At 36.9% G+C, this 26,162-nt stretch overlaps 1 protein-coding gene across 1 annotated transcript in view; it reads right to left on the bottom strand.

Annotated features, from left to right (window-relative positions):
• Positions 1-1,087: 1,087 nt before the first annotated feature.
• LOC149545542 (uncharacterized) overlaps positions 1,088-26,162 on the bottom strand; it is a 37,745-nt gene continuing 12,670 nt past the window's right edge. The window contains exons 3-6 of the mRNA XM_089793794.1: positions 25,998-26,082; positions 2,636-2,725; positions 1,617-1,724; positions 1,088-1,508 (exon numbers count right to left, since the gene is read on the bottom strand). Coding sequence (XP_089649920.1) covers positions 1,491-1,508; positions 1,617-1,724; positions 2,636-2,725; positions 25,998-26,082 — 301 coding nt within the window. The 3' untranslated portion in view covers positions 1,088-1,490. The remainder of the gene's footprint in view (positions 1,509-1,616; positions 1,725-2,635; positions 2,726-25,997; positions 26,083-26,162) is intronic.

Below are 26,162 nucleotides of genomic sequence, written 5' to 3'. Positions count from 1 at the left end.
GGGTAATTATGATGCTTGGATATACATTTATACTTGTAAAATCAAGGCTCAACTAGACTATCACCCAACTCCTTCCTTTTTGTGCCTCATGAGTTGGGATGTACACTTCTATGATGCCCTTAGCCTCTTACTTATCAAATTAAAATCTTGTATAGACTGGGCAAATTCATAATATTTATCTTCTTGTGGGGTATCATTTTTCAAAGAGCAATGGATGTGCACGGTTATTGGAATCTTACACTTGTGTATCTTTTTGACAATTGTTAGTGTACATGACCTTGCATTATGGTGGTGTAGATGTTGGTTATCAAATAGTCATTGTTTCAAAACTCCAAAGGGCACCTTGCAGATTGTCTATCAACTCTTTTGGATATGAAAGACTGAGTCCCACAAGCCATTTCTTCTGCAGAGTGAGGTTTTATTGTTCTTGCAATGTATATTGGTAATTTTATGGTAGCGAGGAATAGCATTCATCTGGGTGCATGCTCCTTGTACTCATTCTCATTCATAGTTTCATAGCATTTTTGAGGCTATCATGTCCAGAAATATTTAAAATGAAAAGTACAGTTCGAATGATTGCATGGTAGAGCATCAAGTTTTGATTAGCAGGTGCTATGATCATGTAAGATAAAGTGTGTATGATCTTTTTGCACCTAGAGCACAATGAAAGTTTGTACAGGTGCTATGATCATGTAAGATCAAGTGTATGATCTTTTTGTGCCTAGAGCACAATTTAAGCTTTCACTATTTTCAGCAACTCAATATGGCTACCTTTTGCATATGATTTCTGAGTTTTAGATAAACGCAATTCATATTTGACATAACCATATTTTTCCATAGTTGTATGTCATGTAGTAACAGAACTTATATCTAGTAAAAAGTCTTGTATTGAAAGTTTTAAGTGTTCAATAAAAATCATATTTTAAGTGTAGTTGATTTTTTCTCTGGAGGGTTTTCCCAGGCCAAATAATCATGTTGTCTATTCTTGTGTTTTTCTATAATTGCATGTTATGCTATTCTAGTTCAAAACATTAACACAGTTCAGCAAATGAAGCCCACAAAATCACATCATGAAGGTTGAGACACATTATTCCCAACAATGTGTCATCAATTAGCATTCTCCACTCTTGGCATTTTGAAAATAGTGATTATATACTATTTTGGCATCGCCCAATTTTTATTCTATTTTATCAAGCCATCTTGATAGTATTTTGACTCACTATACTATTTGAATATTCCTATATCAATCCTCCATCTCCACACAATGGCAAATAACTACTTCACGAATTAAGGTGTTTGATACATCTTCAAGAGATTTAAGATACACTAGTGTCTCACTGCATATCTCTATACATGTCAAAATCAGTACTTGAGTGCTAAGTAAACTATCCATATTAAATGTTCCATGCATGAGCATCTGTAATAATAATAAGAGTCCACCTAGAACTGTTGTCATATCAAACTTTTTCATGTGGAGTTTCTGCAACACATCATCCATTACAGACCATCTGAAGATTGCAAATGACAAGTTAATCAGATTGGATATACCAGGACACTAAGCATGAAATCACAGTTTTTATCATCTACACATAGAAAGGAGACTAGGTAAAACAGACCTGAAATGTGCCAACAAGGCACACAAGCACTTTTCCTCTAATATCATCCACAACAGCACTGCTCATCAACTGACCACTCCTTGAAAGAAGACTACTGGCACTTCTGAGCTGATAAATACAGCCACTTGTAATATAAAAATCACTAGGTTTATAAAGAGTCTGAAATGCTGAAAAGGGGACCAAGGTAAAGCATTCCAAGATCTAAGAAACCATTGTGAGGCATTGACAATTTAATCAAAGCTATAAGGAAACACAATTTCTTTTCAGTTCAAGATTCAGAATAAGGGTAAAAGACTTGCACAGTAGTTGCATACAAGATCATCGGAGATCCAAGCAAAAACCCGAATTCAAAACAACTATTAAATTTAAACATCAAGAACCAATATCCAGGCAGATTTACATGCTTACAATCTTCAAATAATCTAATTACAAGAAGCAGAATTATCTAAATCAATGGATAAAAATTAATGAGATTAAAAAATGAACCATAAACTTCATATTCATTGCAGTGTGTGATTCCTTGAAATAAGCACGTAATGCAAAATCATTTCCCTTGTTATTCCATCATGCCAAACACTTTGTAAGTTTTATCGTGATTCAATCATAAAGCCATGGTAGATCTGTTCAGAAGAAAGAACATGAAAAGGACAAGAAACCCTCGACTCCAACCATGCATATTGATGGCAACGTTTGCATTGATGCCCCAAGCAAGCATGCCTTCCACTTGCTTCTCAGTTGCATCAAATAAGATATCAAGATATCCCAAGGATTTATAAGTACAAAAATAAGAATATTCAACAAAAAATGTGATTGATTATGGAACATGAAAATTACTCTCCACAAGTTCCATGGACAACTCTCCATAATTCCCATGCTTCCTCATTTTAGTTTCTCAAATAATTTGTTTGCACTCTGCATTATACAAGGAGTACTATTTAAAATAAAGAACTCTGCATTGCCATAAGAAAAGAGAACAAAGAAAAGCACCGTAGACTTTTATCCCTAAAGAAAATACTTACACATTTGTCAACACAATGCCAGTAATCAAAATATTGCCCAGTGCAATGCTTATGTCCAGTTTCATCAGCTTCAATTCTCTTAACACATGCCTGCCAAGAGAAACCAAGTATAACTCAGGTTGAAGGATAGCCAAAATATATATGAACATGGATTCACCCACCACTAAGAGATTTAAAATTTTACAAAGATAAGAAATTAATCCCGAACTCATTGCAAACTCTGTTAAGGCTGATAACACCTAATACAAAAACAATACACTACCCTACATCACAATTGTTAATTAGTCTTTCGACACAAACAACTGTAGAATAAAATATTAAAAACCCAAAAAGATTACAGGCAATTCTTAAGACCATCCCACAAGATTAATAAAACCATCAACTTGAAATACCCATCCTAAAGAATTAAGTTTTGAATGTCATACCACATTATGAAGAAACTAATAAATTTAATAATAATATAACCTTGTTACTTCCAAAAGGTTATAATCCTACTGTGTATTTATTTTCATTGCCTTTGCCGAAGTACCCCCTCAGCCAACAAAAATATTTATCTCAGCATACAGCATCAACATAGCAGAGCTCCAAACCCCACTTTAAAAGACTCTTTCTAGCATGGCATTTAAAAAAAGTGTTATTCAAATTAAACCCTTTCTGCTTTTGTTCAAAAATAAGGTATCTGGTTTTGGTTTGTTGAATGGTCTTATTGGCTAAACCCTTTCTGCTTTTGTTCGAAAATAAGGTATCTGGTTTTGGTTTGTTGAATGTTCTTAGTGGCTAACATTAACATGAACTCTAGTCACTTGCTAAATTTGTTCTTTCATTATCGAGCATCTGAGTAGATGGCATAAAAATTTTGCCAATACATCCAAATTATTGCAAAATGAACATTTACAGCTCCACCTTACATGCGCCTACAGTTCCACCCCTTTACTGCAAAACTAAATCTTCCAGAAATGTCAAAATTTCAAGAAGCTCTGTGGTAATTTTGAATTCTATACAAGAACGTCATCAAAATCAAAACTCGCCCGAAAATGCCTTTGTATGAAGATGTGACCATTTGGATTTATTCAAAAATAATAAGGCATCATATTATATTTAATCTCAGTTACTGGGTGCGCTTTGTCTAAAGCCTGGATAGGCAGATGTGGGCCAAAGCCCACAGGTAGTGTAGTATCTCCTGTGGACGCTTGGCAATGTGCAAGCAAACGCAGTGGCAAGGATCCACAAGGAGATGCTATGCTCCTTGTGGGCTTCTGTGCACACTCGAGCATCTGGGCTCTCCACACACAACCCAGTGAAAAATTTTAAAATATAAATAAAGCAAAAATCTTCACTTAAACCATATGCAAAAGTGTTTTTTCATTATTATTTTTTTACATCTAGACTCTAAAACGGCCCTAATAGAGGCCATTCATTGTTTATGCCTCTCATTTTGCTTGTTGCAATGTTACACCAGCAGTGTGTACGGTGGGACGATATTCTCGGACGGAGGAAAATGGACCTCATTTTCAAGACAACTAGGGGACAGCAGCACAGGGAGGGGTATTGTATAGTATACATATAGAACTTGAAATGCTTGTTACGAAATGAATTTTCAATAGAACATACCAAATTAAAATACTTGAACAAGCAAAATTGCAACATGAACTCAAACCATTGAACATTCAACATAGTAGCATATTACATACCCAATAATAACAATCAAAAATCAAAATTCAAATAGAAATCCAAGTACATTCCAGCAGCAGCATGGTTGTGGAATGGCAGAGGTGGGGGCACTTGGGTATGCAAGGACTTGGTGCGGGGACGTCTTGGGGATGGGTACTCCGAGGTTTGGGAGGGGTGTGAGTCCCCGTGTTACACTAGTTTGTTGTTTTGCTCTCTTCTCATTTCGTCATTATTTTGGCACTTTGAAAGGCAAGTGCTTATTTTCAAAGAGGATCGTTAGTGGGGTACCAAATAACATAGTTGGCATAATCACAGAGTAATCTATGATTTGCCAAAAATTGTCGAGTATTTTTGCTAGGCGAGTTTTTCCGCCAAAAAATCACGGTTTCAAAAAGAGAGGACTCTTATAGAAAGATCTCTTCAACCAATTAGAGATTCTTGGAAAACTTTGATAGTTTCCAATGTTTCTAATAGATGGAAAGATAATAGAAACTGTCCATTAATTAAATTTACTATGGTGTCCATCAAAGGGGCAATGTTTTTTAGGGCAGTTAATTGTGAAGGGGAAGTAAAAGATACAAAGTTCATTTCAAGAATTCTCATTGAGGTCATAGGGATAGTGGGTGGTGAGAATGTGGTCCAAAAAATCATAGACAATGTGAAAAATTGCAGGGGTGTGGGTGCTTTGGTTGAGGGACAATACAACCACATTTTTTGGACACCATGCACAATGAACTCCCTCAACTTGGTGATGCAAAAAATTGAAGCTCAAATAGATTGGGTGAAACAAACACACCAAGAGGGAGGAGATCTAGATGTTTGTGACAAACCATTGAATACCACAATTAATATTCAAGTCTTTCTCCAAATTGGAGCTGTTGAAGGTGATTTGTAATCATTGTATTTAATTTTATAAAGTTTATGTTGTGTTCAATTATCAAATTGTTTATTAGTTTGCTTAATATTTATTAACATATTATTATTAAGCTGCTTAAATTATTACCCGATTTGCATCTCATACTATTGTTATGAGACACCTTGTCAAGGTGCAAGAGGCATTAAGCCAAATGGTTACTCTAGTTCTAGCCAATGGGATGTATGGAAGGCTTCACATTCCAAGAGGGCTTGAAAGGTCAAGACACTAATCTTGGATTACAGTTGGTGGGCTCATCTGTAATATGTATTGGATTTCACCGAGCCTATTATTGCTATGCTCTAATTTGCAGACACAAATTCAACTTGTTTGGGGGATGTCTATGATAGCATGGGCACAATGGTAGAGAAGCAAAGTTATCTAGTTCGCACCCTGGATCCTCGAACCTGGTTCGGATGCAAACACAATACGAGTACACGTGGGGGTTTGCAGAGTCTATGTCTAACCCTTTTGATGTAGTGCAATGCAGGTGAATCTCCAAAGGAGACCTAGCCCCCAACAAGTAACCACACAGGGGAATATAAACAATAACACAAAGATTTAGATGCAAGCAACGCCAATTCTTGTAATAGAATCATAAGATTTACATCCAACATGCCTGGCTGTAAGGCCTTCCGGGTTACGGCCAAATACATAAGCAATTACATAACAGTTCTGCAAGACCTTGCAAGATCCAAACCCCAGCTAGCGCAGACCACAACTTAGAAACCCGAAGAAGAATCTAAGCCACCAAGCAAACTTCGTGTTTCCCAAGCTCACACGTAGCTACTAGCTTTGCCAAACTTCACTCCTCTTAGCTACTCCATGCTCCACTACATCATGACTAAATGACTCTAGACATTACAAGACCCTCTACTTATACTAAACCAAGCCATAGGTTGGCCTACCAAGCTACATTAAATAAACACTCAAGCCACAAGTCAGCCTGACAAACTAAATTAAACACTTAAGCACTAAGTTTACAATGCATAACTAACTAATAAGATAACATAACATTATGCAGCCTTAGACATAGGCCCACACGCCATCCAATAATCTAGATCTAAGATCACCTAAGCCAACTTCTATGGATTGAAGCTCGCAGAAACAACCTCCAAAGTCTGCCAAAAAATAAGGAGCACATTACCAACATCCACCAAAAGGGCTCTAACTCCAATACAATCACTCCAATCCTTAGGCGCACATAGGGCAAGGTTCCTAACCGTGAGAAGCATAAGGTCTACAAAATCCAAGCTCGATGCTCCTGCAAGATTGTCCACTACCCCAAGATGCTCCTGCATCAAACACCCCAAGTACCAAAAGATGTTCTCAATTGTTGGAAGAACATCTTCCAGGATTCAGCACATAAACCTCGAACTAGTTCTTTACATGTGTCCTCCAAGTTATCAACTTGTAAACTCGTGCCTTTGTTCCAGTTCCACATTTGTCTTTGGTGTGCCACAGGTCTGTTTCACATGTCGATCTCTAACCCTTCAAGAATCCTTTAACTCGACTCGCTTATCAACACTCAGGTTCCTCCTACCGAGCTATGCATTCTGGAAAGGAATTAATGAAAACTTCATGCCACCCTTCTCAATAGTAAACACATTCTTGACACAATCATGCATTGCCCTGCAATCATATTGCCAAGGTCTACCAAGTAATATGTGACAACTACTCATGTCCACAATATCACACAACACTTGATCCACATATTGTCCAATGTGGAAATTAACAAGACATTGTTCTCTTACTACCAAAGTATGTTTATCTTGCAACCAACTAATCCCATAGGAACAAGGATGTCTCACTCTTCAAACCAAGTTTCTAAACCATCTCTTCAGCAACTAGGTTATCAGTACTACCACCATCCACATGGCAGTCCAGCAAATACCTCCAGACTGTACAAATTCCTCCTTTGACAAGGTTTCATCACCTTTTTACCATACAATACTTGCTGAATCAGCAAGTTATCCTCCGCCTTGGGCTCATTCACTGAGTGGTCAGCCCCATTTACCATAGCAGTTCTTCTATCACCGACCTTCCTATCATTATTTAGGACATTCAAAAGATCTATGTCCTTCCTCACCAAAATTGAAACAAGTACTTTTGAATGCACCTCTACCTATTCTTCTCCTCTGTTCAACAAGTTTTGGTTCATCCTTAGCAATTTGTTTATCCTTCGTCGAGTGTTCCTTATTCTCCTTCCCTCAATAATTACCTTGATGTCTTCTCTTCAACTTATCTTCTGCCCTCAAAGCATACTGATAAGCATTCTCAACCAAATCAATCTTCAGCATACCAATCTTGTCTTGAATATTGAATCTCATACCATTAATATATCTAGCCACCTTTTCGGCATAAAGTTCTCTATGTCCAAACTGAATTATTAACTTATAGAACTCCTCGGTATAATTCTTCACAGTCATATCCTTCTACTTTAAATAATGCAATCTCTTAAACAACTCAAATTCATAATCAGTAGGAATGAACATAGCCTTCAATTTTGTTACCATCTAGTGATCTTCATTTCACCTTACTCTTCTCTTTCTCTTTACAATTCTTTCCACCATAAAGCAACATGTCCTTTCAGCTTAGTTTGTGTCAACCTCTCTCTAAGCAAATCACAATATCCTCTAGCTCAAAAGTAGCCTTCCAACTCACCAATCCAATCAATCATGTTTTCAGGATTCAAAGTACCTAAGAAATTAGAAACATTCATCTTGTGCTTCAGCGACAACCGAGCTTCAAATCTATCCAACCGACCAGCTTTGTCTTCCACAGGTCTCTCCATGCAATTAGTTTTGTCTTCACCACTAGATCCAACAATCTCAAAAAGTCTTTTGTAGCTTCCTCATAACCATCTTCAATGCTCACATTCCTCATTACACCAGCTATAGCTCTCATGATCTTAGCAACCATATCATTCTTCATCAATTCCATCTCAGATCTGAAATGTGATCTAACCTTCCCCAAAATTTTAGTCTTCACAACATCACAAAGATCTGCAATCACCCTAGGGTCCAATCTTCTAGGAGGCATCTTCCAAGATCTTTGTAAACCCTCTGCAACAAATCCCTACCAGTCACCAACCAAATCAAACCTTCTCTGTGATACCACTTGATGTAGTGTAAGGCAAGTGAGTCTCCAAAGGAGATGACCTAGCCCTCAACAAGTAACCTAACAGAATATAAACAATAACACAAAGATTTAGATGCAAACAACACCAATTCTCATAATAGAATCATAAAAGTTACATCCAACATGCCCGATTGTAAAGCCTTTCGAGTTACGGCCAAATACACAAGCAATTACAATAACAATTTTGCAAGACCTTGCAAGATCCAAACCCCAACTAGCCCAAACCCCAATCTAGAAGAATCTAAACTTGTGCTCACAAGCCACCAAGCAACTTTTGTGTTTCCCAAGCCTACTCTCAACTACTCCATGCTCTACTACATCATGAATGAATGACTCTAGACATCACACGACCCTCTACTTATACTAAACCAAGCCATAGGTCGGCCTAGCAAGCTACAATAAATAAACACTCAAGCTACAAGTCGGCCTAACAGACTAAATTATTCACTTAGGACAAGCCCCATGTTTACAATGCATAACTAACTCATATGACAACATAACATTATGTGGCCTTAGACATAGGCCCACACGCCATCAAAAATTGCGTAAGCAAACTTCCACGGATTGAAGCTCATGAAAACAACCTCCAAAGTCTGCCAAAAAATAAGGAACACATTACCAACAGCCACCAAAAGGGCTCTAACTCCAATACAATCACTCCAATCCTCATGCACACATGGGGCAAGGTCCACCAATATTCCTCGAACATAACCTAACTACACGAAACATAAGGTCCACAAAATCCAAGCTCAATGCTCCTACAAGATTGCCCACTACCTTAGGATGCTCCTGCATCACCTTTGGGTCCGCCTGGGTTTGCAGACCCACAAATCCACATGGACCCTACCCAAACCTAACAAAATATATTTGAAATTTTGAAATCTTTAAAATTTATCTATGTTATAAATGGCTCTCAACTTTAGCATAACTTCCTACACTTGTTTGTATGTGGTTCACTTCTCTAATATCAAATAAGTGAAATGAATGTGCTCTTCATCTCTATCTTATGTGAATTGTTTGATCAATTTGATGCACTGATATTCTTAATTTGCAAATGATTTATAGTTTGTAATATTGATTTATCAATAATAACTATGAATTGTAAATTTCTCTAAGTCTTAGCATCAATTAAAAAGCAGGTTGTTGCATGCATAGGACATAGGTGGCTCTTTGTCTGTCTCAATTGAAGAAGCTGAAATTATCATTACTCCAAATTGGATTGCAGTTCTAGAAAAGAATGTAAAGCCCATTTCAAGGAGTGATTATTCCCAATTTATTCACGATTAAATTGTGATCTATTAAAAAATCACAATCACAATATTTATTAATGTTTATCTTTTGCATTTCACATTGATCAATGATCAAGCATCATGCTATGAAATGATTTAATTTTACAATTATGTATATTTCTCCTATTTCTTTGTATATATAATGCACATAAATATACACACACAAGGAGCCCATATGAACCATAATGATTTCTTATCGTTTTTCATGAACCCAACATACCAAGTTTTCGTATTTGAACTTGTCCCTAAGTCCGATCCGATAACTTAGTAGAGAAGGTAAAACATGTAATCCAAACACATGAGAATGACTGTAACAACCATTTTTCTCAGGGCTTTAACTAACAACTAGCATATCAAAAAAATATAATTATTACTTCATATTCATAGGAAGACAATCATATCAGTTATGTTCATGTGAATGAGATTAATTGTTACAATCAGTTAAACAAAAATTTCATAACTAACAACTAAAGACACCATCAATGAAAATCAAAATCTATATACCGTAAAATTCAAAACCGAAATCCATCTAGGGATGGTTCTGCAGAACCCAAGTTAGTCCATATATACCGCTTACGAACAAATAGCTATACCATTTTATCGAAATGGCAAATACCATCAAATATCATTATATCCTTTAGGGCATCAAATACCACTATATCATCCCTTCTCTTTCCATTGCTAACTATGGCAATAACATACAATTAGAAGATATGCTCATATTCATTATTCACATAAATGAAAGACTGAAATAACAATCCATCAAATAAACCTATCTCTTGCATATAGATAGATTCCATGTTCAATTGGAAGATCAACCAATCTAACTGCTTGTCGATTACATTTACGAGAAAAATTGCTTTCATTAAAGGAACTAACTGAATCGATGATATAAATCAATCCATCACATCTTCTACTTGTATAAACATCATAAAAGTAAAATACTTGTTACCAACAAATGTTTGAATACATAATTTATCTTTGTCTGGTGCATGTCCTGAGATCTTGTGGAGAGGGGAAACATTGTCAAGGGCTTAACCTCCCAACCACGGACCCTTAAAATATCCCCACATAATCTCATTCGAGAAAGGCCCTCCCTACCCGAAATAGACATGGAACAACTTGTCTAGCCACTAAGCATCCTATTACTTAATTCCACCACTCGACTTGACAATAGAGTACATATTGGACAAACATGAGCTTACTTGGAAGTTCTTAGAATTTAATTATAAAATGTATCATCTATGATAGTTCTGATTTCTGCTCTTTCTTTTTGCAAGAATCTCCTTTACCTCTTCGCCCCCTTCATTGGCCATCCGGCCAAGGTGAGTCCTTGGTATTTGATCATTAATGGAATTCTTCCATTAGTAGTCCATTGCTAGCACTCAGCTGAAACAAAGATGGTATTTCAATATTGGCATTATGTCGTCCTTGTGAATCAAAGTCTTCACACTTGTTTACTCAAAATTTGTATCATAAGAAGTAAAGAAAGACTGTTCATAATAAAAGACACACGTTGCATATTCGATCTGAATTCAGATGCATAACAGTTTGCTGTAGATATTAAGGAAGATTGATCGGCATGAATTGATCATTTAATGATCGATTTGTAACATGGATACACTTTGATGGAAGAACAATGGCATAATAAATTCACTACATGCATTGTTTTTCTGATATAAAGATAAGAGCAGAGGTATCAACGTAACTTGATCGATGATATTAGAACTTGGAAAGTCTCGACTAGCCGGCTTGCAATGGGCTGAACTGAAAAAGGCCAAAGCTTACATAACTTGATTGATGATATTAGAACTTGGAAAGTCTTGACTGGCTGGCTCGCAATGGGCTGAACTGAAAAAGGCCAAAGCTTACAATCTGATACAGAGAACCCATATGATAGTGATGCTCGGTATCACATACAGTAATGGGAGTTGTATGAGAAGAAAAGAGCCGATGCAAGTAAGATGGAGTCGAAATGCAAGAAAAAGGAGTCAATGTCGTCCTTGGCAAAGAGAGAAGTCTTGAACTTACGCTGCAACTCAAGGTGATAGTTTGAAAACAAGATCATCGGCTTCTTGGTTCACCGATTCAAAAAGATAAAAAGGCTCAACACCTCACATAGAGTTATATAAAAGCTCCTTTCAGAAGTTTATTAAAAACAAATTATCTTTATATATATATATATATAATTTACAAAATGATGCCATCATGTTATTATTTTGTTCAAGGTCATATCTATTAAAATACATATATCTGTATACATGCATAATTCAAAGGATTATGATTTATTCTAACCTTATATCCTCTCAATATATATGCATGTATATATTTATACATATGTTAATAGGTACGAACTATAGATATTATTTTAATATCTTGGTGGTATCATATATTTATATATATATGGGTGATGATAAAAGAAAAATGGAGACAACATCACCAACCAACAAAGGTAATGGTTCTGAACATGAATTATGATAATGATAGCTATATATTTTTCTATATGTTTTGACCAAGTAGCTCATGGTATTGCTCAACGTATGCTCTTGCTTGCCTAGTCATTAACACTCAGCCATGGTGATTCAAGAGCTATACCTATTTCCCCAATGATGGTGGTGCCCCTATGCCCAATTCTTTTCTGACAATGCTTCCACCCCTTTGACGTGCTCCCTACAAGGAAATACTCCACAAATAAATCATATTACCATAACAAGTTATTAATCATAAACAATCATAACGGCTAACCGCCTTTTCAATTCCCAAGAATTTATGATAAATTACCAATTTCCAAAATAGCATTAAAATATCATCATAAAGGTTGACTAGCATGCCAACTTCATATGAGATTATAAAAATTAGCCATCTTACCATTTCACATGATTGTATCTAATTTTACATGTCAACAGACTTCACATGATACCTCAGTGTTTATATGAACATTTCAAATGGAGCCGAAAATTGGGATGTAACAATGATTGACTCTAGAGAATGTGAAGCCTTATGTAATAAGGTGAAAACAATCATTCCTCATCGTTGAGAAAAGATGACCACCCCATTGCACCTCCTTGCATATGAACTATCTTTGAGGTACAATAGCGCTAAGTTATTTCTATGTCAGAGAGTAGCACCATATCCAGATGAAGAATTTGCTAATTGGAGAAAGAAAGCTTTTGAAATACTCTTCCAAGATGAAGTGCAAAGAAAAGTTGAAATAGAATTTGACTTATTTGCCTCGAAAATAAAACATAGACCAATTGCAATAGCAGAACAAAAACAACAAGCCCTCATGTGGTAGTACCTCTATGGTCAACCATTTCAGTATCTACAACCTCTTGCAATCAAGTTCCTCTCAGAAGTTTGTTTTTTTTTTTACCACTTGTATTCTACAATTTACTACTTAGCATTCTTTAATTTGTTTTAAATTTTTATTTTAAATTTTGTAAGCATTGTCTAGGTTGCAAATTCTTCTGTCACTAAACATAATAGGAGTACTTACTCTATCTACTCAATGAAGCATAGTTGGTTGGACTCAAAAAATGAAGAAGACTTAGTTTACATTCATACCAACTCGTGTCTTTTCTCATGTAAGGAGGAATACAACAAGGATGGGGTAGCGAAGCTTTGGGATGTAGCCTCTAAGTGTGTCAACTTGGATGCACTTGCTGAGGATCTTCACAGACTCAATCCAAATTATGACGATGATGATTATTACAATAATAGATAAGACGTCTATTATTAGTTAATGGTTATCTTGTAAATATCTTTAGCTTTAGTTTGCTTTCGTTTTTTGCTTTCTCTGGAATAGAATGTTTCTATTCTTTACGATCGTTTCCTAAGGAAACATCGTCTCATTCTTTTGTATAAATTGACCTTTCGGTCTCTGTTATTTATAAGCAAGTATTTACCAATTACCTTGTAATATGGTATCAGAGCTAAATACTTAAATTTTTTCGGAAAAATTTATAATTTCTTCTTGAAATTATTTGTTTAAATTTTTCCAAAATTATTTCAGCTAATTTCTCCAAAACCCACCTAGGGTTTTTCTGCTTGGAGAAATTCCCGAATTACGAGTCTGCAAATCGCATGGAAATCGTGGCCATTTTTTGAAGACTCGCGTTTTTTGGGTGAAAATCTGCATGTTTCTGTATCAAATCTTCATGCTCTTAGCCGTCTCAGTCTGTCATCGTGCTCGGGGAAGCAGATTCGACCATTTTTCATCAAGAAATCTGAAGTTTTTTCAAGCTTTTTTCAGCTAGGGCCATTTTTTTTCGAAACCCTACTTTTTGGGGTCGAAAAAAATTTTTGTTTGCAAATTCTTGGTGGGTTTTTCGAGAGCTCAACTGGGTTGTCGTCCGTTTTTCTGGGTGCCTCGATTTTTGAGCCAGCGGATTCAAAAAATGACAACAAATTCCTTCTGGGTTTTTCGAGCTCTCTTTTGGGTCATTCTCTAATTCTTCTGGGTCTTCCGTATTTTTGCCTCGAAGAACGTGCCTTCACAGATTTTCACAGTTTATCATTGAAAAACGTGCCATGGCATCTCTGACAAATATTCTGCTCGAGCATAATTCCAAATTCAATGGTCGCAATTATGGAACCTGGAAGCAGCGCATCATCGCAATCTTCGAATATCGAAACACCGATCAACTTGTTCTGGGTGTTAAGCAGCGTCCGACTTCTCCGGGTCCTGATCAAGATACATGGGATCTGAACAATCGAGAGGCAGTAATGCTTCTCAAACTATCCGTAGCTGATGACCAGCTTTCTCAGATTCCATCTGGCAAGACTGTGGCCGAAATCTGGACACATCTAAAAGGTCTTCATGAGACTTCCAACAAGAGCAGAGCCTTCTTTCTGAAAAACACTCTGTTTTCTATTGTCATGGATGAGCGCACCTCGCTCCAGGCACACCTGAATCGGATTCAGGAAATCCGTGATCAGTTACTTGCCATCGATCGCAAGATGGAGGAAGAGGATATTGTGGTAATCACTCTTCGGAGTTTACCAAATTCCTATGAGCATTTTATCGAGACTCTCAACATCATATCTACTGGTGTTGATCTAAAGTTCACTAATCTCTGCACCCTGCTACTTCAGCAAGATCGGTGGAAACAACAGTTCGGTAGCAGCTCCAGTTCCACCTCCACTGAGCAAGCCTTTGCTGCGAAATCCTTTCAGAAGGATAAGGGCAAGTTTCAGCAACCATCTCAGCAGAAGTCTTCTGCTCCAGCATCCGATGGTACCAAAAAGAAGAACATTCAATGCAACTATTGCCACAAGTATGGTCACATGAAGGTTGCATGTCGGAAACGCTTAGCTGCCCAGTCTAAGCAATCAGGTTCGCAACTCAAAGCGAACAGTGCAGAGCACACTGAGCAGGCAGAATCTGCCTTTTACGCCTTCATGGCTAAAAGACCCACAGATCATGTACAGTCATCTGCCTGGTACATTGATTCAGGTGCCTCTCGACATTTCACTCACCGCAGAGATTGGTTTATTGACTACCAGCCTTATTCAGATTCTGTTATCTTTGGTGGTGGAGAAGAGTACACGGTTGTTGGTAAAGGCAACATTCAAATTCAGTCTGTTGGAAGGAAGCTCATATTCCTTGATGTGTACTACGTTCCAAGGATGGAACTAAATCTACTCTCGGTCAGTCAGTTGCTGCGACATTCTCCACACTTGGCAGTCACCTTCAATTCACATCAGTGCACCATCACTGATTGGGCGACTAAGTCTACTATTGCAGTTGGTCTTGAGGATCATGGTCTTTTCAGACTTACTGATTCTGGTGATTCTCAGGACTTAGCTATGGCTGCTCGGCGATCTTCCATCAGCACACTTTGGCATCAGCGATATGGGCACTTAAATGTGTATTATCTCTCACAACTTGCTCGGGATGAGCTTGTTCTTGGTTTGCCAGAGATTCAAACCCAACACCTTGGAGTCTGTGACGCATGTCAGGCTGGGAAGCAACATCGCACACCTTTCCCTAGTGGCGATTCTTGGCGAGCTTCTCAAGTACTTCAGCTTGTTCATGCTGATATCTGCGGCCCTATGGCCACTCCTGTTCTTGGGTATAGGTATTTTCTGTTGTTTGTTGATGATTTCAGTAGAAAAATGTGGGTGTATTTCCTTAAAAAGAAATCCGATGCATTTATTGTATTTCAGAAGTTTAAACCCTTAGTTGAAAAAGAGTCTGGGAAATCTATTATTACTCTTAGATCAGACAATGGGGGGGAATTTTGTTCTAATGTTTTCTCCAGCTTCTTGGATACACATGGCATCCAACGCCAGTTCACCACACCCCACACGCCACAACAGAACAGTGTAGTTGAACGTCGGAACAGGACAATCACCGAGATGGCTCGTTCCATGCTCGAACACAAACATGTTCCGAAGCGTTTTTGGGCAGAAGCAGTTAACACTGCAATTTATCTGTTGAACCGGTCACCCACAGTGGCAGTCAAAGGTAAAACTCCGAAAGAGGCCTGGTCAGGTCGCAAGCCCAGAATCAGTCACCTGAAGGTTTTTGGCTCTCTTGCTTTTGTTTGGATCCCTGATGCTTCACGCACCAAGTTGGATGCCAAGAGTCAGAAACTGATGCTTGCTGGATATAGCAATCTTCACAAAGCCTACCGCCTTATTGATGTTGAGACATCTCGTCTCATATACAGCCGCGATGTAGTCTTTGATGAGCAGCGAGGACCATTCATGCCTGTTTCTCCTGTTCCTGATCCAGCAGACCAGCTTATGCAGGTTCATGATTTGGGAGTTCGGCTTCCATTAGGTCCACCTGATGGGAGGGCTCCAGTAGCTCCTACAACTCCAATCCTGCCAGTGATACCTGTACAGCCACCTCCGGCTTCTCCTGCAGGATCACCTCATTTTGAAGATGCTTCACCTGAGTTTGATCCAGATTCTTCTGATCAGGATCCTGCTGATCAAGCATCTCCTAGTACTACTGTTGGTCATTCTCCTCTCCGGCCTAAGTGGTGGGCTAAGACACTTGCTGATCTTCATGATGATGAGCTCATTGATGGGAGAACTACTCGGAAAAAGAGCAAAACTATAGATTCTGTTAACTTTGCTCTTATGGCCAACATTCACAGTGTGTTTGAACCTCAAACATATTCCGAGGCTAAAGGAATTCCAGAGTGGGAACAGGCCATGCAATCTGAACACCAGAGCCTGTTGAAGAACAACACTTGGGTCCTTTCTGATCTTCCCCCAGGGAAGAAACCCATTAGCTGCAAATGGGTCTACAAAACCAAATACAAATCAGATGGTACTTTGGATAAGTACAAAGCTCGTTTAGTGGCAAAGGGCTTTTCTCAGCGTCAGGGCATTGATTATGAGGAGACCTTTGCTCCTACTGCAAAGATGAGCATCATCAGATTAGTCCTAGCCATGGCAGCACAGTTTGGCTGGAAGGTCCATCAGATGGACGTAAAGAGTGCTTTCCTGAATGGTGATCTCCATGAAGAGGTCTACATGACGCAGCCTCCTGGTTTCAAGGTTGCTGGTAAAGACCATCAGGTTCTCAGATTGGTAAAAGCTCTCTATGGTTTGAAGCAGGCCCCTCGGGCATGGTACATCAAGATTGATACATACCTCAGTGATCAAGGCTTCAAGAGGAGTTCTTCAGACTCAAATCTGTACATCAAGACTACTGACAGTGACATCATCCTTCTGGTTATCTATGTGGATGATCTGATCATCACTGGCAGTTCGGCATCTTTGATTCAGGGAATCAAACAACACTTATGCCAGTCTTTTGATATGACTGACCTTGGGCTCATGCATTATTGCTTAGGTGTTGGAAGTTTGGCAACAGTCTTCTGGTATATTCATCTCTCGATCCAAATATGCTAAGGCCTTGTTAGACAAATTCCGAATGCAGGATTGCAAACCTGCATCTACACCTATGGAAAAAGGTCTCAAGTTATCAGCCAAGTCTGATTCTCCTTCCGTTGATGATACTACATATAGGCAACTAGTAGGCAGCCTCATCTACCTATCTGCTACTAGGCCTGATATCAGCTTCGCAGTCAGCTATATTTCACGCTTTATGACAGCTCCTAAGGCTGATCATTGGATGGCAGCAAAGCGTGTGCTTTGTTATGTGAAGGGCACTTCTGATTATGGACTTCTGTATTCTCGGAGTTCTAATCCTAAACTCAGTGGGTTCACAAATTCAGATTGGGCAGGCTCTGTTGATGATAAAAAGTCAACATCTGGATATGTGTTTAGTTTGGGATCCGGTGCAGTCACATGGACCAACAAGAAGCAGCAGGCAGTTTCTCTCTCTTCTACAGAGGCTAAATACAGAGGGACTGTTAAGACAGGATGTGAAGCTGTCTGGCTTCGTCGGATGCTTGGGGATATGCAGATGTCACCAGCAGGACCGACTACCCTGTTTGTTGATAACGAAGGCGTTATCAAGTTAGCACGGAATCCAATCTTCCATGAACGAACCAAGCATGTGGATGTTCATTGTCATTACATACGACAGTTGGTTGAAGACGGGACTATAGATCTGCAATATGTTCCTACCACAGATCAGACTGCAGACATTCTCACCAAGCCTCTTAGTCCCGATAAGTTTGTCAAATTCAGAGGACAGCTTGGTGTGTTAGATAGATTAACCATTAAGGGAGGGTATTACAATAATAGATAAGACGTCTATTATTAGTTAATGGTTATCTTGTAAATATCTTTAGCTTTAGTTTGCTTTCGTTTTTTGCTTTCTCTGGAATAGAATGTTTCTATTCTTTACGATCGTTTCCTAAGGAAACATCGTCTCATTCTTTTGTATAAATTGACCTTTCGGTCTCTGTTATTTATAAGCAAGTATTTACCAATTACCTTGTAATAATGATTACATCCCGACACATGGTGTATCTAGTACAAGTGGAGATTTAGAAGATTTTTTTAAGAATCCTACATTATTCTCTTTAGTCATCTTGATTGATGAATATTGAATCATGAACTAAATTTTGATTTTGTAATTGTAATGATTTCCTAATTTGCATTGGAAACATGAACATAGACGTATATGAGTATTTGTGACTTATCATTGGCATTTATCTTGATGAATGATGAAGTCTCATACTATCAAATGATTTAATTTTGTAAATTCTTGCATTATTTTGTGTGTGTATAAAGCACATCCAAACACATCAAAAACACCCCAAAAGTTTCTTGCATCCACATCTGCACCAGAATCAGCAACTTATTATTTTATTTGAATAACAGGTCAACAAGTGTTCAGGAAGCGAGAAGAGAAAAGATTTTTAAAAAAGAATAATATTGAACATAGCAGAAACGTAATTTGAGAAATTAAAACCAAAGATACGTATGTGCAAACACTACGAGTCTATATATGTATGAGGCATCTATTTATATAAATATTAATATATTAGTACAATTATCTCATAATATTTAAATCTATATGAAATTTAAAATTTAAAATAAGTTATTAACATTTATTATTAAAATGTTAATATAACAAACATAACATAATGTATCAAATATAAGAACATATTAATACAAGATAAATAAATATAATATGTCAAGTGTTTCTATTTTCAACTTTTTACCTTATCCCTCAAAAAACAATGCTTCATAAACTTTAGTTTCAAGATTTGACGATTTTTTTCCTTAAAATTATGGTATCCTAAAAATTATGGTATCCTACAATCTATAATGGGTCACACCTAGAGTAGCTGCAGTGAACATAATGAAGGGTACTCCCTTTATTAACACAAACACACACAACAAAATAAAGAAATAATAGCAAATTGCAAGAACAAGAAATTGGCTTCTTATTATCTCCAGAATATGGAATTACAATATTTAGAGATATGACATACAAAGCCACATGGGCATTTTCCTTAAAATATTTTACATGCCAGATCCACCATGTACGTATCCAAAACTATCCTTGACAACCCCACGGGCATCCTAATATAGGGAACTTTCCACCGTCCAAGAAGGTTCTAGAAATTTTACCCCTAAACTTTGCAGCTGCCCAACCCTAGATATTATTATTTATATTTTATTACATTTTAGTAGGCCCCAAACAACTTTGGAGCTCAAAATAAATTTTGAAGTAAATTTATTTTTGCCCATTTCAGGTAGCGCAACTTCCAGAGACCATAACTCATCGCTAGTTGAATTGATTGGCTATTATGACCCCATTTCGAAAATGCCACAAACTAATTTACAACACTTGACTCGCACAATCTCTAGTCAGCTAAGGTTTGACCCCTTTCAAAGCGCCTCTAAAGCCTTTGAAACTTAGTTCAAAGTTATTGTACCTTGCTACCAATACCAAGAATTTTCAATATGTTCATAAATAGACTTGATCTTGCACTAAAACATTACTAGCAGGCTTTATGTATCTAAAATGAACCTCCAAGGAAGAAATTAGAACATTCTGAGCTCCAATGACCAACTTACTGAAAATTGTAGATAGCCCTTAATGAAAATACAAACCAAATAATATTTTTGAGTGATGCAAGATTGTCCATACACCCACGATGCTCTTGCATGAAAACATCTGAAAACATTTTTGCGGACAAAATCATTTTTTGGAAAAAAATGGTAAAACTAAAAACCCTAAATCTCACTCAAATTTGCATATTACAAAAAACCCAAATAATGATTTTTTAGGAAAAATTTAACCAACCTAGAAAATGTCTCATGCTAACACTGCAAATTAAAAATGACCAAATATGATTTTTGAGGAAAAAATCAATCAAAATCGAACATGCACGGATTCTAAGAAAATGTTTCAACTGATCAAGAAATATCCGACAAAGATCCGAATGAGATCTCAAAAAACCTAGAAGGAATATGAAATCAGAATAAAATTATGAGTGTTACAAAATTTGAGGCACGAAAACTAAGACAATCAATAAAAATTGATGATGACCTATTGGAGGTTTCGAAAAACCCAACAAGAATTTGTAAGTACATTTTCAAACCATCAAGAGAATAGGAGTTTCAAAGGAAGCCCTAGCTGGCTAGAAAAAAATTTAAAAAAATTGTAGACAAACTTCAAAAATGAAGCTACAGGTGAAAATGGTCGTTGCTTTTCTCAGACACAGTCTTGAAAAAGGTGAAAATGGTGTTCGAGTAGAAGAAAACACCTCAAAGAGACCACGTATTATGGTAAAATAATGAATGTATTATAAAACAGAGATCATAAATGATCTATATATACAAGTATGCACAAGAAAGTTTCTATAATGAACAAAGAGAGAAAAATTTTGAAGAGAAAGAGAAAATTTCCATATTGAACAGAGAGAGAATATGGAAACATTGAAGAGTGACCATTAGAAATAGAAGTAAATCTATGATAGAGAGAGAAACAAAACTAGAGAGATTCAACTCTAATAGCCTCCCTTAATGGTCAATCTAACTTCCAAACAATTTTTTACAAGAGAATCCTCAAAAGGCATAAAAGGCAGACTCGAGCTAATCAGTGAGCTCTACATGTTCTACAATATTGGCATGTGCCTGAGACCCTCCCTGCTTCCGTTGTTCAAAAGCAATGCGAGTCCTGCATTCTTGGATCACATAAACAAATTTGTGGCAATAGTTACACCAAATTTGCTTCTTCTTGGAGCTATTCTAAGACTGAGCGGATCACTAAGATGGCCCTTTATCCTAGTGAAAGGATTGGACTGAAAATGCTTGTTCAGATAAGGATGAAGGAGCATTGCTACCAAACTGTTGTTTCCAATGGTCCTATTGTAGAAATTTGGTGCATAAATCTGAAAATTTGAGGTCAACATTAGTTGCAATACTATTGTCTCAATAAAGTGCTTATAGGATGGTGGTAGACTTTTTAGAGTAATGACGACCATATCTTCTTCCTCCATTGTATGGCCAATGGTCTCAAGCCGATCTCTAATGTCCTTAATTTTTAGAAGATGTTCCTGTAAGGACATGTGCTCATCCATAATAATAGACACTAGTTGATTCTTCAAAAAGAAAGCTTTGCTTTTGTTCGATGTCTTGTGGAGATCCTTTAATTGTTTCCAAATATTTGCAATTGTCTTGCTAGACGACACTTGAGACAGCTAATCATCAGTAACAGAAAGCTTAATAAGCATAACTACTTCACAATTACACTCATTAAACTTCTCTTGCGTAGCATCCACTATGGTAGGACGAGTCTCGATACCTAGAACAATCGCCTCACGGCAACAGTACCCAAAGATCGTCATCATTCTCTGCTTCCAGGTGCTGTAGTTCTTTCTGTTGAATTGTTGACTGCCTTCCAAGAGAAGATTGGTGAGAGATGCCATGACACATTTTTAATGCAAAAAAACATGAAATTCTGAAAGGCACGAACTTTGAGGCGGATTGACAAAAGGTCCAGAAAGAAAGGACACCCAAAAGGGAGCTCGAAAAGCCCAAAAAGAATCTGAAATTAGATTCTAAATCCGCTGGCTTGAAAATTGAGGCAGGGAAAATGATGCACCCGGAGAAAATAGACACTAGCCCTCTTGAGATCTGCAAAAACCCACCTAGAATCTGCAAATAGTTTTTCAGGACAGCAGATAATCTAAGAGTTTCGCAGAAAACCCTAGCCCTTTTTGAGAAACCCCAAAAAAATTTACAGTTTGCTATAAATAAAATGGTGGATTCTTTGACTGGATGCTCAAAACTAAAGAAGAATGGCTACAAATGCAGAAAACAAAATCCTAGCAGCTGTGCAAGCAAACAAAACAAGCTGAAAATGCAATTTGTAGGATTTTGAAAACAAAAAACCATAGGTTGTTTTTCATAAAAGCAGGTTTTAGAGAAAAACACTGGTCATTTTTCACACAATTGCAGTCTTTTCGTGCCAGGATGCAAGACTGTGGCCACGATTCTGTAGAAATTGTGCACAGTAACCATAGTTTCGCAGAAAAAATCATGCATGAAGATGACGCCCAAAAATACCAAATAGAAGATGCCCGAAAAAATCAAAAACAATGACACCTAGAACCCGTACTCAGGTTTGAAGGGAAAAAAAATGAATTCCTGCAAAAAAACTAAAATTATAAAACACCCCAAGGCAAAGATTTTCGAAAATCTTATAAGTCTAAAAATTTCATGAAGAAATTAAAGATTTTCAAAACCTAATTCGAAAAATAACTCAAAAAATGTCAATAACGAAATTATTATTTTTTGAAAAAATAGCTCTAATACCATATTATGGTAAAATAATTAATGTGTTATTAAACAAAGATAATAAATGATCTATGTATACAAGTATACACAAGAATGTTTCTATAATGAACAAAGGGAGAGAAAAAGAAACATTCTTAAGAGAGAATGATAAAGTTTCCATATTGAACAAAGAGAGAATATGAAAACATAGAAGAGTGACCATTAGAAATAGAAGTAAATCTATGGAAGAGAGAAAAACAAAACTAGAGAGATTTAACTTTAATAGGGTTGTAGAAATGAGTGTGTGAGTAGATGGGTTGAATGGAGGTAGAACAAGTAGACACACGAAAAATGCTGCAAACTGATTTTTGAACAGAAACCCTAGACGGATCTATGAATAAATGGATTTGTATCAATTTATTTCAAAGAAAATTATAGCACATAAGATTTCATAATAGAATTCTTATTTTTTGGAAAAATTAATTCCTAAGCTCTGATACCATGTTACACAGGCTAAATGATAGAATAATATGATGTTTATTTAGAATGGAATCATTCTTATAGAATGTACCAACAAGGTGTTCCTAAAAAGAAACATGCATTGACAAAAGACAGAATAGAAAACTTTCCTATCCAGATGACCATTATAAAAAACATTCTTTCTTGGAAGATAATATTCTAATAGAGGGTTTGCTAATTTTTCCACAAAATCATGGTTTCAGATTTTTATCAATTTCCGCAGCTGATCTCAGAGGAATAATTTTGTTACCCAACATCAGGTTGGACAGATCCTAGTACTCTTGGTCATTTAGATTCTGCAGAACCGGAGACGGTCTCAGTAGCAGCAGGATGTTCTGAAGAGGAGCAACCTTCTTTCCATTTGTGACCAGAACACCTGCATATTGTCTTCTCTAGAGTAGTATGATGACCATTAAGAGAGGGTAGTAAAATATTTACCTAATTTTAGTCTGCTAGTTGTTTTAAAGGCCATCTTAAGTTTAAGTCTAGCTATTTTTAGTGTTGCCACTTTAAGCGATTTAGTATTTTAATGTTTATTTAAGGAGCCTTCATCTCCCGTGTTTAATATATCAGAATCTCACATTACATCAAAATATTTGAACGGTGGAATTGTAATGTTTATTTAACGAGCCTTCATTTCCTATGTTTAATATATCAGAATCTAAGATTACATCAAAATATTTGAACAGTGGAAATGTTACAAATGTTGTAGCATTGTTCACATAGTGACCTACATATGATAGTGATGTTGCATAATGTAACTGTGGTGACATTATGATAGCTACTAAAAGGCCATTTGGAAAAACGTAGATGAATACGTAAGACAATGTTTGCTAGAAACATGACTTGTAACACAGGTGCACTTGCAGCAGAGCTATAGTTCAAGCAACACAATCTGGAAGTGATGTCCTGGATACTGACAAGATATGGTAAGTGATCAAACATAGTGTTATCTTTAAACGAGCTAGTGTCAGTCGCTACATTGATGACAGGCATATGTTTTATGCAGTGCAAATGTTGCACTTGTTGATTCACATTGTGTGGCTACAGCATAAAGCACAAGGCTACTATCAATGAGGTGATGTCATACTTAATCACTGAACATATGTATGGCTAGGCTATAATTACATGATTCTTGATGTTCTTCAAATTACTTGGATGGTTCAACAGTTAGTATCCAAATGTAAACATCCCACAGACCTTTTTAGCAAGTTATCTAAATTTTTGTAATGGTCTTATTGAAGCAATTAAAAAACGCACATGCACCCATTTCACCAAATATTAGGCATATGTCGCACAGTAGTACAGACAAACATGAAGTCTCTTCTTCAATGAGCATTTTCAGATGAAAACTAGCATCTGCATAAATTTGTTTCATTGTGCCTAGCTTCGTAAAATAATGTCCATCCCATGTGTATCCATGGAGAGAGTAAAAATACATCAGTCTTCAATTATAAAAACAGAAATAAGTTCAGAAGGGTATAACAAATAAGCCTTCAAGCATAAAAACAGAAACTAGTTCAGAAGGGCATCGGATTGTCTATCTTTTACTCTATCTAACAATCATTGTTCTAACTTCTAAGAGTGTAACAAAAAAAATACAAGAACGTTTTACTTAGTGCAAAATGTATACTTAAAGCCTCAAATACCAATACTTGCCTGGAATGACTGGATAACAAAGCGAATGCACGTGGAATCTCGGAGGCGGACGGGTGCCCTGTGGGTGCTGCCTGGAAGCGGGCAGATGCCTGTTTGAGGCATCTGGACGCATCCAGATGCCTGTGAGTGGCATCCGGGTGGCACCCACAGCCTACAGGGCACCCAGGAGCTTCCATCAGCATCCACGCAAAAAAAGTAACTTTTAAAACTGGCATTAGATTGTGGTCTGCATTAGAAGAAACATGTGTTTCTGTGGTGTCATTTATTTTGTCCTAGCCTTTCTACGAAAATAAATCAGAGGTAACAAATGCTAAATCATTTTCTTTAGTTGTTTGATCAAAATCACAACTAACAGAAATTGCAAACCTGGCTATCCATTAACAGCCATATTTACAATTGTCTAGTCCCTCTACCTTAGCAATACTATGAATAGATTTGGACTTTTTGTTGCTGATGAGCTTCTTTTCAGGGATCTCCAACTACATGCTGAGCTTTATATTTTAATAACATTTTGCTGCATACTAATTTTCCTTAAGGTATTTTTGATTTTGTAGTTTGGAGACTAGAACTTGAGTGAATTTAAATGTAAATATTTGTGCCTGTGAAGTTTTAATTTGAAGTTTGAACTATTTAATTAACATATGAATATTATATATCTTGAATCTTGAATCTTGGCAAAGTATCATATGATGCTATCAAACAATGTATGTTTGTATATTTCTAAGTTTTTAACTATAAGTTCTTGTATTTTTAAGTTTCTTAAACTCTTTGCATGTATATTAATATTATATACACACACACACACGTTTCCAAATGCATCCGTACCCAAAAAAAAACCGCATCCTATATCCACTTCGGGATCCACATCCGAATCGGTAACTTAGCTTAAAAGTTAATGGTCATCACAATCTAGAGATAAGTTGTCACATCTGGTTACTGAAACCACCTGCACCAAGAGTAAGAATAAAGCTATGACTGAAATCCATGTGAATAGATGAAATACCTGATACTGAAGAAGTGGTTTCACACACTTCGGCTTGCAAGATTCTTCAATTTCATGTTTGGGATCAACAGGCTCCTCATCTGACCTGGAAAAAATTGACTAGCACAATCAGCAATATACATGATCAAATTTGAAGTATATTTCGTCCTTAGTTTGTGTTCATTG

This window comes from Cupressus sempervirens, chromosome 7 (assembly GCF_028749045.1).
Source record: "Cupressus sempervirens isolate cs-2001-9-10 chromosome 7, ASM2874904v1, whole genome shotgun sequence".
NCBI classification, from domain to species: domain Eukaryota; kingdom Viridiplantae; phylum Streptophyta; class Pinopsida; order Cupressales; family Cupressaceae; genus Cupressus; species Cupressus sempervirens.
This window is presented reverse-complemented; position numbering and strand designations above follow the sequence as displayed.